The 16,917-nt window shown below is 59.4% G+C and overlaps 6 protein-coding genes across 6 annotated transcripts; 3 read left to right on the top strand and 3 right to left on the bottom strand.

The window, feature by feature from the left end:
* Positions 1 to 1,615: 1,615 nt before the first annotated feature.
* On the bottom strand, positions 1,616 to 5,351 carry PLICBS_009374 (uncharacterized protein; the record flags this gene model as incomplete). Its single annotated transcript, XM_018324989.2, has 8 exons — positions 1,616 to 1,774; positions 1,858 to 2,036; positions 2,101 to 3,463; positions 3,517 to 3,548; positions 3,601 to 3,805; positions 3,862 to 4,120; positions 4,681 to 5,216; positions 5,316 to 5,351. The coding sequence occupies 8 exons, from the start codon at positions 5,349 to 5,351 to the stop codon at positions 1,616 to 1,618; spliced, it is 2,769 nt and encodes a 922-aa protein (XP_018176383.2).
* A 338-nt stretch (positions 5,352 to 5,689) lies between these two features.
* On the top strand, positions 5,690 to 6,864 carry PLICBS_009373 (replication factor C subunit 4; the record flags this gene model as incomplete). The annotated part of the gene is made up of 3 exons (XM_018324987.2): positions 5,690 to 5,793; positions 5,846 to 6,066; positions 6,116 to 6,864. The coding sequence occupies 3 exons, from the start codon at positions 5,690 to 5,692 to the stop codon at positions 6,862 to 6,864; spliced, it is 1,074 nt and encodes a 357-aa protein (XP_018176381.1).
* Positions 6,865 to 7,042: 178 nt separating this feature from the next.
* On the bottom strand, positions 7,043 to 7,426 carry PLICBS_009372 (uncharacterized protein; the record flags this gene model as incomplete). The annotated part of the gene is made up of 2 exons (XM_018324986.2): positions 7,043 to 7,202; positions 7,257 to 7,426. The coding sequence occupies 2 exons, from the start codon at positions 7,424 to 7,426 to the stop codon at positions 7,043 to 7,045; spliced, it is 330 nt and encodes a 109-aa protein (XP_018176380.1).
* Positions 7,427 to 8,160: 734 nt separating this feature from the next.
* PLICBS_009371 (uncharacterized protein) lies at positions 8,161 to 9,412 on the top strand (the record flags this gene model as incomplete). The annotated part of the gene is made up of 3 exons (XM_018324985.2): positions 8,161 to 8,210; positions 8,275 to 8,551; positions 8,954 to 9,412. 3 exons carry the CDS (start codon positions 8,161 to 8,163, stop codon positions 9,410 to 9,412), a joined length of 786 nt encoding a protein of 261 aa, XP_018176379.1.
* Positions 9,413 to 9,589: 177 nt separating this feature from the next.
* On the bottom strand, positions 9,590 to 11,270 carry PLICBS_009370 (uncharacterized protein; the record flags this gene model as incomplete). The annotated part of the gene is made up of 3 exons (XM_018324984.2): positions 9,590 to 10,623; positions 10,676 to 10,933; positions 11,000 to 11,270. 3 exons carry the CDS (start codon positions 11,268 to 11,270, stop codon positions 9,590 to 9,592), a joined length of 1,563 nt encoding a protein of 520 aa, XP_018176378.2.
* Positions 11,271 to 16,119: 4,849 nt separating this feature from the next.
* Positions 16,120 to 16,758, top strand: PLICBS_009369 (carbon-nitrogen hydrolase; the record flags this gene model as incomplete). Its single annotated transcript, XM_018324983.2, has 3 exons — positions 16,120 to 16,255; positions 16,361 to 16,687; positions 16,742 to 16,758. The coding sequence occupies 3 exons, from the start codon at positions 16,120 to 16,122 to the stop codon at positions 16,756 to 16,758; spliced, it is 480 nt and encodes a 159-aa protein (XP_018176377.2).
* Between the last annotated feature and the right edge of the window lie 159 nt (positions 16,759 to 16,917).

The following is a 16,917-nucleotide window of genomic DNA, read 5'->3' as shown; positions in this document are numbered from 1 at the left end:
GATGGTCTTCAGGGCCTGCACGGGCGGCCCGCATCGCCCGCTTTTTCGCTGCCAACGGACGCTGGCCCAGGGCCGCCGCGACGACTATTGACGAGGCCGCGGCCGAGTTCCAGTTTTGGTTCCATCGTCAAGTCGACTGGAGCGAGGCTAGCCGTGTCACGCGGAGAGCAGATATCTCTTGCGCCCGGCGACACGACCCACCGGATCGCTGGATGAGCTGCGCGGTTGCCCGAGCTCGACTGTCATCAACCTTTTTGAGTCCAGTCTGTATCCACAGGTCCGGCCTCGCGCAGTACTTCCTACTATCGTCGGCTCCGACCGTCGTGGCCCAAGCCCCGGTCTCCGCCCACGGATGGCGTTACTATGGACCAGCCACTTGATACAGGACATTGCAGCACCACACTTGCACAGCGCTCGAGCCGGTCCATCGCGCGCATCTCACACCAGTGCAACTAATAATTACCACCTCCCCGCTATGGAACCCGTGGCACGTAGCCCCGCGTCGGTTGATGCAGCCAAATCAGCCAAATCAGGCCCGCGGCAGGGCATCCCGAACTGGCCAAGATCTGGAGACCCCGGATGTTTTGCTGAGCAGTGAGGAGAAGGAGCCATTGAAGTCTTGAAAGCGGCCGGAGCTTGACATGACTGCAATGCCACATAAAGTCGCATCCGAGCAGCGCGTCCGCCCTACGATGATGTCTTTGCTTGCCCAGCTGACCGTACAGAACGACGTATGGTCTTATCAGACGATGGCCATGGCGTCATTCACCCTACAATGTACGAAGCACGCGTACGCGGTTCGTCGCTGGTGTCACAATCTCCCGTCGCAGTTGCGAATTGGACCCCTTGTTTGCCCTCCCTGCAACCGCAGGCCCAGGGGCAGGGCAGGGCACGCTAGGCCTGCGTGGAACCAATTTTAGATTTGCGGGGGAGACAGACGTCTGGAGGGCGATCGGAAGTTCGAACGCAGCAGCGTCCTGAGCTTCTCACAGCCTGAGTGCTCCTTATCAGGAACCTCCAGCTTGGGCCGCCCCCTGACTTCCACGCTCCCCCAGGCTCCGGCACCTGCCTCGCTCGGACATGGAGAGGCTGGGGTGGAAATTGGCACGGCCGCAAGGGCGCAGGACGAGGCGGGCAGCTGACTTGCAGACGGGCGAAGGATGCGACGTGCGCCGCGATGATATGGGTACGAAGTACATTGCAGTGATTATCATGCGCCGCCGCCGCTCGGAACCCCACGATCCTCGCCCTCTCGTCACACCGCAGATGGCTCCGCTGATCCCATTGAGGGCTAGGTCCAGCTGCCGGTGCTTGCTTTTGGCGATGTGAATGTGTCGGGCAAGTACATAATACTACAGTGCTGCTTTGGCCGTGCCGCCTTGTATCGGATGAGGCACGGAACTACCATGATACAACTCCAGGATGCCGACCTCGGAGCTGACGGTCCGCTCTACCACATCTCGTCGCGAGCTTCAAACCAAACGGCGAGTCACCAAAGAGTAGTCAAAGCGTTCTTCTCGCCTGTCGAGTTGACACTTGACGTTGACACTTGACGCGCCCCAGGATTCCCCAGACGGGCTCAACACTCCACGTCCCCCGGAGCGAGCAGGGGGATTCACGGCTGCCCGTCCGCCCCGGATTGCTGATTCCAGCCCGTCGGCCCCATCATGTCGAGATCATCCAATGGCAGTCTCTCCATCCACGTCTGACCAGGCCCCGACTCGGCCACCGCGCCAGCAGTGTGGCTATGCGCCAAGGAGATGTCAAGATAACGCTTTTCGAAACCAGTTAGCACGCTGATGTGTGTGCACGCACCCGTTCTGCCTCGAGGGAGATACGGCGTTTGTGTGTACATACCCAGTCCATGGTTTCGGCCGACATCCACGGCACGTCAAACTCCGGGCTGGTCGGGAACTCGCCCGGCACGGGGTTCACGCCCGCCATGGTCATGTTCATAGATGCCTCCTGGGGCCGTTGGTCGAAGGACGAAAAGGGCGAGGGCCCGGACGCCCCTGAGCCAGTCCCCGAGGCAGACTCTGTACAATTCTCTTGTCAGCATACGATATCTATTAGTCGTGGACAGGCAGCCGTCGGGCGTACCTAGGCTTGACAGAAGTTCAGACCCGCTGATAGAGTGAGAGGACGACTTGGCGCCGGCTAGGCCCCAGTTGAATGGCTCTGTAGAGCCTGATCCTCCCATGGACGGATACGCAGCGTCGGGGAAGTCGGCGTGCCGGTCGACAGACGTTCCCAGCCTGGCCAGAATCGTGGCAAGCGTGTCGGCTGTCTTGCGGAGCTCCTCTCTCTCGGTTGCCACCTCCGACCAGATGGCGTGAGAGCGCTTGAGGACGAATTTGAGATCCTCTTTTGTAGGCAGCGGCTGGTCGTCCTTTACCCAATGACTCTTACCCTCGGCGTTGTACCCGTCATGCTTGATGACCATATATACGATTACGGCGGCGAGTAGAAAGTCGTGAATGGCGAGAGATGAGACAAACCAGCCGTTCTGGCTGAGCACGTTACCCGGCTTGCACGATTTCCAGATGACGTGCTGGTAGCTGAGCAGGCTGAGGGCGCCGTCGAAGCACTGCTGCCGCGAGTAGTCGTGCTCCGGGTTGAGATCCAACTCGGCGATGAACCGCCTGTGGAGCACGCACCGGCACTTGTTATAGACGGCGGCGAGGCCGAACCGCTGAATGATGAGGTGGGGAGAGTCGCCGATGCATTCCTCCAGGGGCTTGACCCGCATGAAGGTCGGCAGTTCTTTCCACGTCTTCTGCAGGAGGCCGTCGATTCTCATGACCTCGACGTAGGTCGGCGGCGTGAGCGCGTGCGCCAGCCGCGCAATCTGCCCAAAGACCCTGAGGATCTTCGTCTTGTGAATCGGGTACGTCATCAGCGTGTGGTCCGTATCGGGACGTCCCGGGGGCAGGAAGGCCGAATCCTCGTCGAAGTCGTCATCCTGCAGGTTCCGCGGCACCGCCGTGTCCGTCTCGACGCCCTGGAGCATGCTCGGCAGGCCCATGTGAAAGGCGACGAGCGACTCGATCTGCATGGCCAGGTTCCACATCCTGCGCCGCATCTCACCCTCAAAGGGGGAAATATCCGCCAACCTGCTGGGGTCCCGGTGCAAGCCCATCTTGAACATGAGACGGAGTCCCACGCCGCTGAGGATGTAGCAGTTCATCTGCGCGGCGCGGTTGAACATGAAGTGCGACTCGACGTAGAGGATGAAGGCGGTCAGCGTCTCGAAGCTGGGCTGCGCGTACTTTCCCCAGATGAGGGCCCATCCCGCGCAGGACCGGTACTGCTTGATGCGGTCCTGCACGGGCAGCGGGGAGTCGGCGGAGAGCTCGTGCGGGGCGGCGTAGTTGTTGAAGAAGACGCCGAGGGCGAGGACCATGTAGAGTAGGGCGATCCAGTGGAGCGAGGCAGAGTTGGGATCTTGCCAGAAGCGGGTATACTGTGCACGTCAGCGATTAAATGCCAGGGATTCACAACGTTGAGGCGCCGTACTGCTCTGGTGAACGTAGGTCGGTGAACGACATCTATAGGGAGTTAGCTGAGACCATGATGAGACGGCTCTTTTAGAAAGCTCACGCTGTGACGGGCTCATGGCAGAAAAGTATCGAGTTATGAGGCGGTCTGCAACATGTCGTTCCGGCAGCTGAGTGAGCAACTCATCTCGGTCCCCGGGTCCCCCGGCCGACCAGAGGAGCATCTCTGGAGCATCCAGCTCATCTGTCGGAGACGTCTCGTCGTCAGCCCCAGCTTCATCCTGAAAATACGTCTTCAAGTCTTCGATCTGGACTCATATTAGCACACCAAGCTCCCTTTGGTGAAAATCCTTGAGAAACTCACGTCCTCCAACATCGCCATGCAATGCGTGGCGCCCACGTACGTCGTCCCCCTCCCGCCGTGAACCACATTGCCCTTGACGGCCGGCGTGTCCCCCTCAGCCTCGCCCCCCGGCCTGGCCTCGCCGCTCTCGTCCAGCATGTTGCGCACCATGCCTTCGAGACGCTGCAGCCGCGCCGACATGCCGCGCCGCGGGGGCCGCTTCTTGACCGGCCGGGGCGCGTAGACGCACAGCTCCGGGCGGCTCTTCTTGGCGCACTGGCTGCATGGCTGGAGGCGGTCGCACTTGAGCTTGGAGGCGCGGCAGGGGCCGCACGAGAGGAGCACGCGCGTGCGCTTGGCGGATGCGCGGGTTGCGCTTGTGCTTGTGTTTGTGCTTGAGAGTGAGGGTGAGGCGGGGGTTGAGGCGGCTTGTCGGGGGCGGAGACGTCGCTCGGGCTGGACTCGTTCATTGGGGTTGCACGGCCGGGGCTGTGATGTCGGCTTGGTGTTGAGGTGGAATCTGGGTGAGTGGGATTGGCGTCGATGCTGGGATTGACGGGTTTCAGAATAAGTCGTAATAAAGAAGGTTCATGAGAAGCATTGGATGTTCCTGTTCAGCTTATGCTTATGTGTCGTGGGTTCACCCGCCCGCCACACCTTGCTCCATTGAGGTCAGTGTCAGTGAGTGTCGGTGTTAGGCGCTAAACTCCAGTGCCATCGCGAACTACTACTACAGCACGCCACCGCATCCACGACAGAACGCAGCATCGTTGCCATCAAAACACAAAGTCGCTTATATTTGGTAAATGCAGATTCTATGAGTCCGGAGCCCCCGGCAACCTCTCAATCACGTACTTCCCCCTCGCGACGCTCATGAGCGGCACGCCGGGAATCTTGCGTAACCGCTGCTTGAGCGCCTTGTCGTTGGTCCCCACGATGTATATCCTATTCTTGCTGACCCTGTCCACGAGGCAGTCGTCGGCGTAGACGCCCTTGTGGTCGCACTGGAGGCGCTGCCACCGCTCGTCCCTGGCCACCCGCAGCGCGAGGCGGTACTTGGGCCCCAGCTTCTCCAGCTCGGCCATGACGCACGACGTGATGATGGGGTTGCACTTGGCGTAGAGGCAGTCCATCATGGACTCGAGCAGCGAGAGCTTGCGCTGCACCGTGTGCGAGAGGAAGTTGGTGTCGACGAGGACGTTGTACGGCGGCACGAGCGCCGTGTTGTGCTGGAAGAACATGTTGCTCGGCATCTGCGGCGCCTCGCGCACGAGCTCGCCGTCGGCCGTCTTCTTGGCCTTGGCCTTGGCCTCGAGCTCCGCCTTCTCCTTGTTCGCTTTCAGTCGGGCATCGCGCTGGCCGATTAACCGCTTGACCTGCCTTGGTGGTCAGCCGCCCGCACTCTTTCGTCTTCCAAACATGCCGTTTCGCTTTCTCGAGGCCATCGCCGCCGCCGGGCTTATCGATAAGCTTACCTGTCCGAATTTTCTCGTCTTCTTCGCCACACCCATGGCGCCGGTGCGTGAGAACGCGTGCTGTTCGCTTCCAGGAGAGGGTTTGTTCGGCGGGGAGGCAAGGCCGTGCGATGCGCTCGTCGTGTGTTGTGATAATTCGACAAGGATTGGGGCTGATGGGTTGATTGTCTTCGTCTCGCTGCGCGGGCAGAAAAAAGTTGGCGCCAGTGACATTTCTGCCACCACCACCAAAGGCGGTGGCGGTCTGGCGCACGGACCACATGAAAGTGCGGGACCGCCGCCAACCGTCTGCCGCCTGTCCAGACGCGTCTTCCAGGGCGCGTAAAGTGATCGCCAGCTTCATCAGTTCTTCACCACCCCCCGTCGCCGCCACCATGCCCGCAGCCAAGGCCGAAGTAAAGGGCGAGTCCTCGACGGCCGCGTCCAAGGCGGCGCTCGCTGCCTCGTCCAATGGCTCAACCAACTATGAGCTGCCATGGTACGGCACGCATTCACGCCCGCCCGCGTGAATCCTCACTGACTGGCGACAGGGTCGAAAAGTACCGGCCTGTATTCCTCGACGATGTGGTCGGCAACACAGAGACGATTGAGCGGTTAAAAATCATCGCCCGCGAGGGCAACATGCCTCACGTCATCATCTCGGGCATGCCCGGCATCGGCAAGACGACCAGTGTCCTGTGTTTGGCGCGGCAGCTGCTCGGAGAGTCGTACAAGGAGGCCGTGCTGGAGCTCAATGCCAGTGACGAGCGAGGTGCGCTCATTCGGCCGTGGTTGATTGGATTGTACTAACATTATTCCAGGCATTGACGTTGTTCGAAATCGCATCAAGGGGTTCGCGCAAAAGAAGGTCACGCTCCCCGCCGGTCGACATAAGCTCGTGATTCTCGACGAAGCCGACAGCATGACGTCGGGCGCGCAGCAGGCGCTGCGAAGAACAATGGAAATCTACTCCAACACGACAAGATTCGCGTTCGCCTGCAACCAGTCCAACAAGATCATCGAGCCGCTGCAATCGCGATGCGCCATCCTCCGATACGCAAAGCTCACGGACGCGCAGGTCGTCAAGCGGCTGATGCAGATCATCGAGGCCGAAAAGGTCGAGTACAGCGACGATGGCCTGGCGGCCCTCGTCTTCAGCGCCGAGGGCGACATGCGGCAGGCCATCAACAACCTGCAGTCGACGTATGCGGGTTTCGGCTTCGTCTCCGGCGACAACGTCTTCAAGGTGGTGGACTCACCGCACCCGATCAAGGTGCAGGCCATGCTCAAGGCGTGCTACGAGGGCAACGTGGACTCGGCGCTGGACACGCTGCGGGAGCTGTGGGACCTCGGGTACTCGAGCCACGACATCATCAGTACCATGTTCAAGGTGACCAAGACGATCCCCACGCTGAGCGAGCACTCGAAGCTCGAGTTCATCAAGGAGATTGGCTTCACGCACATGAAGATCCTCGAGGGCGTCCAGACGCTGCTCCAGCTGAGCGGGTGCGTCGTGAGGCTGTGCAAGATCAACATGGACCCGAAAAAGTTTGTCGTGCCGACGAAATAAAGGCGCGGACGGTGGCAAGCGGCTGCATGTTTTGGCGTTGGAGTTGGCAAGGGACCTCCCAGAAATCTGCGTACTGGCGTGTACATCTATCCTCGAGATGTCGGTATCATTTTCGGGCGCGATGGCCCGGCTGCATGATGAATAATGTTACATGTATGCGTTCTCTCACGTCCTCACTTCACTTGTCGTTCTTCTCCGAGAACTCCTGCTCGAAGCGCTCCCACTTGGCCTTTTCCCTGAGCCACCGCCTCTGCATCCTCATTTGGTACTCGTACTGCCTCAGCCGCCAGTCCGCCTCAATCATGCCGCCGACAACCATGCCGGACATCTGTAGGTATCTGCGCACGTGAGCATACCGCGCACGCACCTCGAAGGGAGCGACAACGACCTACACTTTGAACTGGATCGTCGTATTGCGGTAGATGGGAGACCAGACATATCCAATCGCTCCCAGGATGGCCGCGCCGGCTCCCCATTTCGCGGCGCCGATGAGCGCGCCCTTGCCGGCCTCCCACGCGGCGGCGTTGGCTTCCTCGTCCTTGACGGCGCCGTGGGTCTTCATGGCGGGATGGAAGACGTCACAAGCCTGTTGCTAATGCTCAAGCGGGTGAGGTGCGTCACTGGCCGACAGGCAAACTCGCATATACAGATTGTTGCCGCGAGCTCATTCAAAAAGCCATCGAGATGAGATTTTGCCCCTCGTATAAAGGCGAGCGAGGGATTGTCGTACGAGCAGGGATCTTGTGTCGCCGAAGTCTCCGTCATGGAGAATTCGCGGTCGCGGCTTCACGGCCTGGGTGCAGGGTAGTCCGGCTCCGCTAACCCGCGACGGGATGGCACGGCGAGGCACCTCAGGCGGCACCTCAGGCAGAGCTCCCCGTCCAACTCCCAGGGAGCAGCGACAGAAGGGGGTGTTACGGGACCCCACCGCACCCCGCTAGGGAGCTCCAGCCCCCCTACAGGCATAATAGTGGAGGTTTCCAGTCCCCGAACGCCGATTTTATCTGCTCTGGCTGGACACGCTGCAAAACTCTTTCCTCCTCTGATTGCTTGCCTCGTGTGTTTTGTGGCCACTTCTTCCTTCGCGAAGATGACACGACAACACCGACGGTGACCACGCAAGCTCCCGTTGCCTGGTGTTGCCCGAACATATACATTGCTTTCGAACCAGCTGCCCAGCTGTTCAGGAATTGATTTTCTGTTTTTTTTCTCTCCTCTTGCGTCTGCCTTTTTCTCTGCCAGCATCACATAGTTGTGCGTGCGCGCCGCTTTGGACCTCCCCCCAAGACCGGCACCATGGCAGACCTGTCCCTGGATAGCTACTGGCAGCTCCCGCCCCTGTCCAGGTAAGAATCTCCCCTGCGGTCCTCCTCGCGCCGGGACCCAATTGCTAACGAGCGTTGCTTTTAGGACACTGGCGACTGCTACCTTTGGCATCTCCCTTGCTGTACACACCGGCCTCCTCCCTGGCTGGTGGTTCGTCTGGGCTCCGCGCTTCCTGTGGATGTTCCCGCCCCAGATATGGCGCTTCGCGACCGCGTTCCTCATTACGGGACCCAATCTCGGTCTGCTCTTTGACACATACTTCCTCTACTCGTACCTGAGCCAGCTGGAGATTGGCAACCCGCGGTTCCCCCGCAAGGAGGACCTCATCTGGTACCTGATGTTCGTCGGCGGAACCATCATGGTAAGCTCACAATGCCTGCGCCCAGCCTCCTCTTTCTCCACCCGTGCCTCCGTGTTCCCGTATCTCCCGAGCCCATCATATGCATGTTCTTCATTTACTTTGTCCAAAAAAAACCCCTCATATATCTGCCCGGATAGTGTTATGCCTCTACTACTATCACGGTTCCTGGAAATGAGGAAGAGTACCCCTACACTTCGCGCCGGCCCATCATTCGCAAATCAGGGCTGGTGTCGCGGTGTAGGCATGGTGGGATGTCTTATGGATGGCTCGTGTGATTCCCAATTCACTCGGGTGGTTTTTATAGCTCCCTACATTTCTTCACCTTTCGCACAACTTGTTCCTACTGCACACGCACATGTTGCCTTGTCGTAGAGAAGTTTGAGGCTGACTCCTCGACTTCAGACTATCAACTACCTGACTGGCTTCGGCTTCGTTACCTTCCTCCAGGCCCTCGTAGTGGCCATCTGCTACACCGTGACCCAGGACCAGCGCGGCATGAAAGTCAGCTACATGTTCATCACCATCCCCGCCCAGCTCATGCCCTACGCCATGATTCTCATCAACCTGCTCTTCCCGGGCGGTGTCATGAACATGATCTTGCAGGCCCAGGGGCTCGTTGCCGGGCACTTGTTCGAGTTTCTCACTCGAGTATGGCCTGAGTATGGTGGTGGCAGCAATCCCATCCCGACTCCCGCGGTGCTGTCGACGATTGTCCAGGCCACTGGAGCAGCGCAAGGAAGGGTCGCGGGTGCTGGTGGCGCTCGGCCGGCTGATCAAGCGTCCGGCCGCACCACAGGCGCCTCGAGGGGCCCGCTGCCCGACTCCTGGCGGACGCGGGGCCCGGGCCAGCGGCTGGGTTGATGATGGCAGAGTATAATGTACAGACTACGAGAGAGAGCATTCATAGCGAGAGAATGTATGATTGATGAAATTCACTAGCCGGAACGCCTGGCCTTTCCGACGCCTCAACCCAGTACTTATCTGTGACCCACAAATCCAGGCACCATGCCTTCGACGACACTGACCAACCTGGTATCTTTAATATCCATAGAGCGTACTCTTGCCGCTCCGCAGAGGCACTTCGCGATAATCGCCCTCGTCGTAGTACATGATGTCTTGCTGCACAGTATCTGGGCGATCTGTGGCGGTAATGACCGGCCCGCCAAGCGGTCTATCGTGGAACCGTTGTTCGCCTTGCCGGACTGGCTGTGATATTTGCATCTCATGGCCGCGATGGAACCCACCCGGAGTGACTGTCTCAGGCATGTTCGTTGTGGTGGACTTGCGCAGCTTGGGTATGCGCAGCTTTGGGAGTGGCGGAAGGTGGATCGACGGTATTATAGAAGATCGGCTGACACGGGTTTCTTGCTGCGGAGCCGGGGGAGGGGACTTAGTTGCCAGCCGGGCCGAGTCCTCGGCTGCGTTGAGGTACTGCTGCACAGCAAACGAGTCTGGTGTGCTGGTCCTGTCTGGCTTGTGGATGGGCGCTGGAGGCGATGGGGGTCGGGCCTGGCTAGCCTGGCTAGTCTGGCTGGTGACTCGCGAAGCCAGAGGGCTTCTGTACGCGTGGTGCGCCGGTAGGGCGCTTGAGGAGGCTTGTTTGTAGAAGCGTGGGTCGGAGACGTTGGCCAGCCGAGACGCCTGCATTTCGGCTTCCACCTGATCGTAATAGTCTCCCGAGTTTGTGTACGGAGGCGCAGTCTTGTCGCCGAATGCATTCCCAGTGAAGTACCGTCGCTGGGCGTTGGACATAAAGAGACCGCCACTTTGCGATCTGTAGGTCGCTGGAGAAGTAGAGCTGCTCCCGTAGTATCTGCGGTCCCAGTCGTCGAGAGTTCTCTCCCGGCGCCAATGAACCGTGAACAACGCGGCCGCGGCGAGGAACACGAGAACCACGCCAACGACGATGCCGGCGATGGCACTCGGGGACAAGCCGTTGCCGCCGTCGTCCTTACTCTTGGCGGTGGGGTCAGTGATGTTTATGGCGGTGGTTGAGAAGACACTGCCGCTGATGCCGAGGATGCTGCCTTCTGCCGGATCCTGCTTGCACCCAGCTTCGAGTGCCGTCATGACTGAAGCGAGGTGTCAGTACGGAGGCATAGTCAGGCACAGGTTGGCACCTACAGTTGGAGAGATATGCCTCCCCAGTCGTAGCTTGGAGGCAGCTGATGCAGGGAGAGAGATTCGAGCCCATGAAAGCTCCGTCGTGGGCGGTGCAAAACCCCAGGTACTCCTGAGGCACTGGCTTCACTCCACCGTCCGTCAAAGGAGCCTTCAGCGGCTTGCACGCCTGGTCGATGTTGCACGCGGAACCCGCGGTGCCGTTGGGTGGCGCCTCGGGCTCAGAATACAGACAGGTAGTAAGGGTGTATCGGAGGTTATCTAGGAAACCAGTCAGTCTCGAGGCGCGAAGGTCGTGCCCTATATGCAGGGCCAGATATACCATACATATGTACCACTTTAGGTCGGACTCGCCCTTGTCGAATTTAGTGCTGGTGCCCAAGCACTCTAGGCACTTTCTGAACTTGATGCCAGCGTCGGTAGTAGAGTAGTCGATGTCTTTGCAGCTGACGTCTTTGGGTGTGGTCGTCGAGTCTGAAGCCTTGAAGGGGTTTCCTTCTGGCGAGTCCACGCAGAAAGCGGCGCAATGCGAGCCTGGGGTAACCTCGAGGGCGACGATGACTTGCCCGAGGGCAAGCCAGAGGGGAATGGTAAACATCGACGGACGCCCCATCATGGGCAGCAAACTCAGCCGGAGGGGAATCTTTGGGACAACATGGTCCAGTCTTTCTAGATCAAAGACAGGAGTTTGCCTCGACTCAGGCCGCCACGAGGAGGAGAACCATCACCGTGGGCAAGAGACGAAGACCACCGGGACACAAAACAAAGGAATAAATCTCAGGCGCCTGGTCTGCAGCTCTACAAGTGGTTTTATGACGGCCAGTGCAATCTGTACGACAGTGATGTGGTGGGGGCCACGGCAGAGGGGGATGCAGGCCCGTCGGCCGCAGATTCGCCAACGGGCGTCCTCAACGCCATGGGGGGCACAGGACGACTGCTGCTCGAGACCTTGTCGACCGGTTCTGCAAAGGAACCGGAGGGACCAACAAGACCCTAATTCGCATTAGCAGCCCGGTAGAAGCCCGACAGCGACGCCAAAGGCAGGGAAGTCGGAGTGGCAGGCGGAGGCAGTCAGAGAGACAATGACACGAGGTGGTTCGCCCCGGCCGTGGCGGCCGAAGGGGCGGGAAGCGTTTAGACGCCGCCCAGGCAAGCCATTTCCCTGCCAGGCGGACCAATTGCGAGGCCGCAAAGGGCCGGGCTGCCGGTCGAGCAAGCGGGATCGCCTCCCTGGGCTGCGGAATGGCCTCACTGTGAGTGGCCTGGCGGACGCGGTCGTGTGCGAAAGAGGGCGAAGAAGGGCGAAGAGGTGGTGGTGGGTGTGGGGTGGCGGCGCAGACGGAGCCGTCAGGTCAGCCATCCATGTCGAAACGACGCGCCAAATGCCTGCCAGTCCGGCCCTGTCCCCAGCCGACAATGCTACCCTCCACTGCATCTGATGCCTCCGTTCTTGCCTGGCTGCGGAAACTCCATGTCACCCTCGCACAAGGTACCTCGTACGACAGACGGATCCGCTCAGATGTGCAGAAACCGTCCCAGCTACCTGACCAGGGCGCTTGTGCGGTGCGTCCTCTTGCTCCCCGATGCCCTTGCTCGAGCGGAGGGCGCGGTACTGAGACCGGCTCGGACAAGGCGCGCCATCGCCGTCGAGGTACAAGTACGGGCGCCAGGTTGACTACCTTATCCCCGGCTGCGATTCGCGGCCCTGCACCTTCTTCATTTGCCTGCTCACATGCTCCGAGGAAGGAGGCACGGAGCCGGGTTGAGAAGCCAAGGAAGGGTCGCCTTGGAAAGAGCAAGCAACCGGTGAGCTGCCTTTTGGGTTGCGTGCCAGGCACGCCATTCGATGTGCACTCTTCTCGACCCAGTCGCTCGCTCGCTCTTGCAGGGAAACACTGTGGGAGACCCCCCGACTCCAGAATCTCGACTCCTCAGGTGCCATGCAGCGGATCTTGGGCACCAGGCTGACCCAGCCACTGAACAAAATCCAGCTCCTTCCTGCTCATACACGCCACTGAAGCTGAGAGCCAGGCACTATCATGTCCAGTTTGAGTAGCACGGCAGAGCCGTCTCGTGCTGCCCCAGTATCGCATACGCGTTTGGGGCCCTGTTCTGACGTTCAGCTGTGGAGATGTCGCGGGAACCACGCCATCGTCCCGTGGCTAGCGGCCCACTCACCACCCCACCAGCGCGGCTATCTGCCCCCGGATGTCTCCCCGCGCCAGCCGGGAACGGGCGATGAAGAACGCACGGGGCACGGAGTACGTAGCTGGTCGGGCATCGCTACCCGCTGGTCTGTGCTTGCCGAAACTGTGACGTTGATTCAAACCGAAGAGAAGCCTCCCGTAAGCCTCAGGGAAATGTGAGCTACTGATCCCAGTAATGGCTGTTCGATGTGGTGGACGTGGCGCACGGCGCAGTTCAGCCTGCGTAACAACCTCAGCAGCGAAAACAAGTTCCCAGTATACCATGCGGCTGGGCAGTTCGACCGGGGCAAAACAGAGAGAAGAAACAGTAATTCATGGCCCACGAAGTGCCGATATTGACAGTGGAGTATATAAAAGAGGCCCTCAACGAGGTCTTCAATCGCAACATTAAGGTTTTGCCCAGCAGAGAGAAACCCTCAAGGTGACGTCAAAACCCATCTGACCCGATCAACGAAGGCGACGATGTGGCAGAAGACATCGTATTCTTATTCAAAACAAATACTTATGAGGCTTCCCACATTACCAGTTTGCAATGCTAAAGCCGTATCATCGAAAAGTACCCGAAGGCAACCCGAAGAGGGGGCTTTGAACTCTACCCTTGAAGTCGCACAGAGCTTGACGCATGCAAGGACAGCCTTTTGTAGGCATTCGATGTCAACCCAGGCAGCAATACATTAGAAGAGGGATTGAGGTCAGAAGATTTCAGGCTAAATGGGTCCCAAGGGGGCTGCTGATCTTTCTCTTGGTCTTGCGTGGCTGCTGGTCCTTGACCATTGGCGATGCGGGTGTACAGTCACAGAACGATCTGAGGCGGCGGGACGAGATTGTTGCGAACCATGCTCAGCAGTATTCGACACAGGCAGTATTGTAGTGCTCACGTATGAGCAGCAGAGCCGGATATTTCTTCGGTCACTGTTTGTCAAGAGATTGCCCTGAACTGGCTCGAATCACGCCAAGTACGGGGCCAGTTGCGGGAATGCGACGCTTCCGAAGCAGGCAAGGAGACACGCGCAATGACGTCCCGACCTCCTTATCAGTAGAGTTGGTCCGCGGAAGGCGCTTGCTTGCGGAGGAAGTTTCAGGGACGGCCACGCCTGATTGAGAAACATGCCACCGATCTTCCCCGTAAACACGTACTTCGTGTTGAGAGGCGCCCACAAGCGCCCGGCAAGCGCGATGCGGCTTGTAGTCCCAACCACGGTGAGCCAAGATGTCCACGATACACGTGGATGGCATCAGATGCGACCCTCGGCGCTTGTCCTAATCCTTGACGGAAGCCATGGCTGCGAGATGCCGAGGAGTCAAGCTCGTCCTGACCAACATGTCATATCGCCCGACCTTGCTCTAATGAGCCTCCCGCCTGGCGCGCTGTGCGACCGTGTTGGACACACATCTCTGGTGCTTGCTTGGCAAAGATCACCATCGATTGCGGGGTCACCAGATGTGACCTCTCGTATCGCCGTGCTTCCCTCGTTGAGATTCGCGGACGCAATGACCGTTTCCCCCTGACTCCTTGCTTGCCGTTAGCCGACAACTGCAGCGGCGTCCGTGGAGAAACAACTCGCGAGCTCCCGAGTGTCACCGGTCGGGCTGGTGGGAGACGGTGCTTGTGGTCTCTGCAGCCGCCCGAGGCATCCAAGCAAGGCAGAACATGCACGGCTTGTGCGCCCTGAGCGCCGCATGGAAGCTGGCCAGGCGAGTGACAATGTTTCATGGAGCGTACTTGGTGTGGCGGAGACTGGCGTGATTGGAGCCCAGTGCTGTTCGCGCCTGGATGCTGGCGAATGGCTGCTACGGCTACCCGCCGGAACCGCGTGGCTGGGACCAATAACCGCGACGGCTGGTGCGGCCGATGCGGCCTTTGCTGACTGACCGACACATTGGGCTCGTCAGGGGATTAGTTGCAGGCAGTGAGTGATCTGGCTGCTGGTGGACGGTGGTCTTGGTTGCCCTCTCGTCGTCCCCTCTGACCCGCGATGCCGCCCCCTTCTCACTGCTTGGATGTGTTGGTTGAGGAGAAACTGGTGGTGGAAACCAAGCAGGACGTATGAAGTAGGCAGGATTACGCGCCGGGTCTATCAAAGCGGTTCACAGGCATTTTGCTGTGAGGGTGATTGTGAGCTGCAATTGCCTAGCCCCGTTCTCGTTATATATATGTGTAAGTAGGGCTTCGGCCAGGCCGTCTTGGCTCAGGGCACATGGTCTGAAAAGGCCAGCTAGGACGGGTTGCTCTTGGAAAACCCCCCATGCCTTGGGAGGCTGGGGACCCGGGGCAATCGTTCAAAAGCCTCGGACTATACCCGAAGAAGCGGGAGGCGGCTCGGTGGAATCACCACGCCAGCATCTCAGCGTGAGCGTCGAGGCATGCTAGACAGATGCAAGCGAGGCAAGGTGACCACCAGAGATGCACACCTGCAGATGCTGTTGGCCCGTGTCCGGCAAGCTGAGTGGCTGCCGCGTTGTGCGACCTGCAAGGCCAACCGCGGTCAGGATAGTGCGCGCATCGCATCCATGCCCGCGCCTGTCAGTCAGGCCGCTGGGCGACTTCTCGAGTTGGATGCATCGTCCAACCTTGACAGAAAGGAGCGCGAATGTGCTGCGGACCCCAGCTGCGTCAGGGAGACGGGGCACGCCTTCAGGGCACCCGGCGGGCAGGGGAGCCCATCCCGCAGCGCCCGAGCCTGAGCCCGCCCAGACCAGCGCGTAACGCTGATCTGTGGTTGGCTTGGCCCCGCACCTTAGCGACCCCGGCCGTCCCCCACCTCTCAGCCTCCGAGCCGGGGGGGACGTCGTCCAACGCCATCAGATGCTCCCTCATGTCAACCGCCTCTCCTTGCCCTGGGCACCAACTCGGGAGAAGAAGGGCTTGCTTGCTGGACCGCATGCCTTCTCCGGCGGCTGTCTTCCCACGAGGAGCATCTGGCGCAGCCCATCACATCTCGGTCCTAAATTAGGACCAGCCCACTTCAGTGTCACCTTATCTTCTTGTCGAACGCCACTCCTCCAAGTCCTCGCATTTCCTCTGCTACTCGTGTGTTACCAGTCCTGTCGTGATCGCTTCAGTTCAGCGTTTGGTTTTTATGTCTTGTTCGCTCGCGCGTCGGGTGCTCTTGTGAGACCTTGCGAAGCGCTTCGCTGCCAAGGCGCCCGGTGTAGCGCGCAGCTCCGAGGCCGAGGACGAGGAAAGGCACGCAGTCGCTCGGGTTGTCGCGTGTCGACGCTGGCTCTACGACTGTCACGATGCGGATCGCCTGCCTTCAGTTTGCTCCCCAGGTGGGAGACGTCGACAACAACTTGAATCGCGCCGACTCTGTCTTGTCGAAAGCGAATCCTGACGATTTGGATCTCCTCGTTTTACCCGAGCTGGCTTTCTCTGGTACGTTTTGCCTGGACGGACCCCTAACAAAGACCGCTCCCGAACCTCGTCACGGCCTTCCACTGTGCGGCCGGCACAAGGTACTGGGCTGATGCCTCTTCGCAGGGTACAACTTCAAATCGCTTCAGGATATCACGCCTTTCCTCGAACCCTCCGGCTCGGGCATCACATCTCTTTGGGCTCGGACGATAGCCCTCAAGTACAACTGCTTTGTGACGGTTGGATACCCAGAAAAGGTCGATGTTTCTCCCAAATGGCCCACGGGCCCAGAGTATTACAACTCTGCCATCGTGGTCAATGGCGATGGCGAGACCATTGCGAATTACCGCAAGTCCTTTCTCTACTACACGGACGAGACCTGGGCCTTGGAGGGCAATCGTGGTTTCTACGATGGCTTTCTCCCCGGCCTTGGGAACACATCAATAGGGATATGTAAGTATCTCTGCAGCAGCCTGATCGAAACCTCCGCTGACTTGGATCTTACAGGCATGGACCTCAAGTAGGTGGCTGACGCCGAACTATTGGTTGACAGAGTTGCTAATAATTCCCCAGCCCATACAAATTTGAGGCCCCTTGGCATGCCTTTGAGTTTGCATTTCATGTCTTGGAAGTCGAGTCGAACCTAGTGATTGTTTCCATGGCATGGATGACGAGAGAGGATC

The sequence above is a fragment of the Purpureocillium lilacinum genome (genome assembly GCF_023168085.1).
Source record: "Purpureocillium lilacinum CBS 284.36 DNA, scaffold_7, whole genome shotgun sequence".
NCBI classification, from domain to species: domain Eukaryota; kingdom Fungi; phylum Ascomycota; class Sordariomycetes; order Hypocreales; family Ophiocordycipitaceae; genus Purpureocillium; species Purpureocillium lilacinum.
The sequence above is the reverse complement of the archived record's forward strand: the minus strand, read 5'-3'. Positions and strand labels throughout refer to the sequence as shown.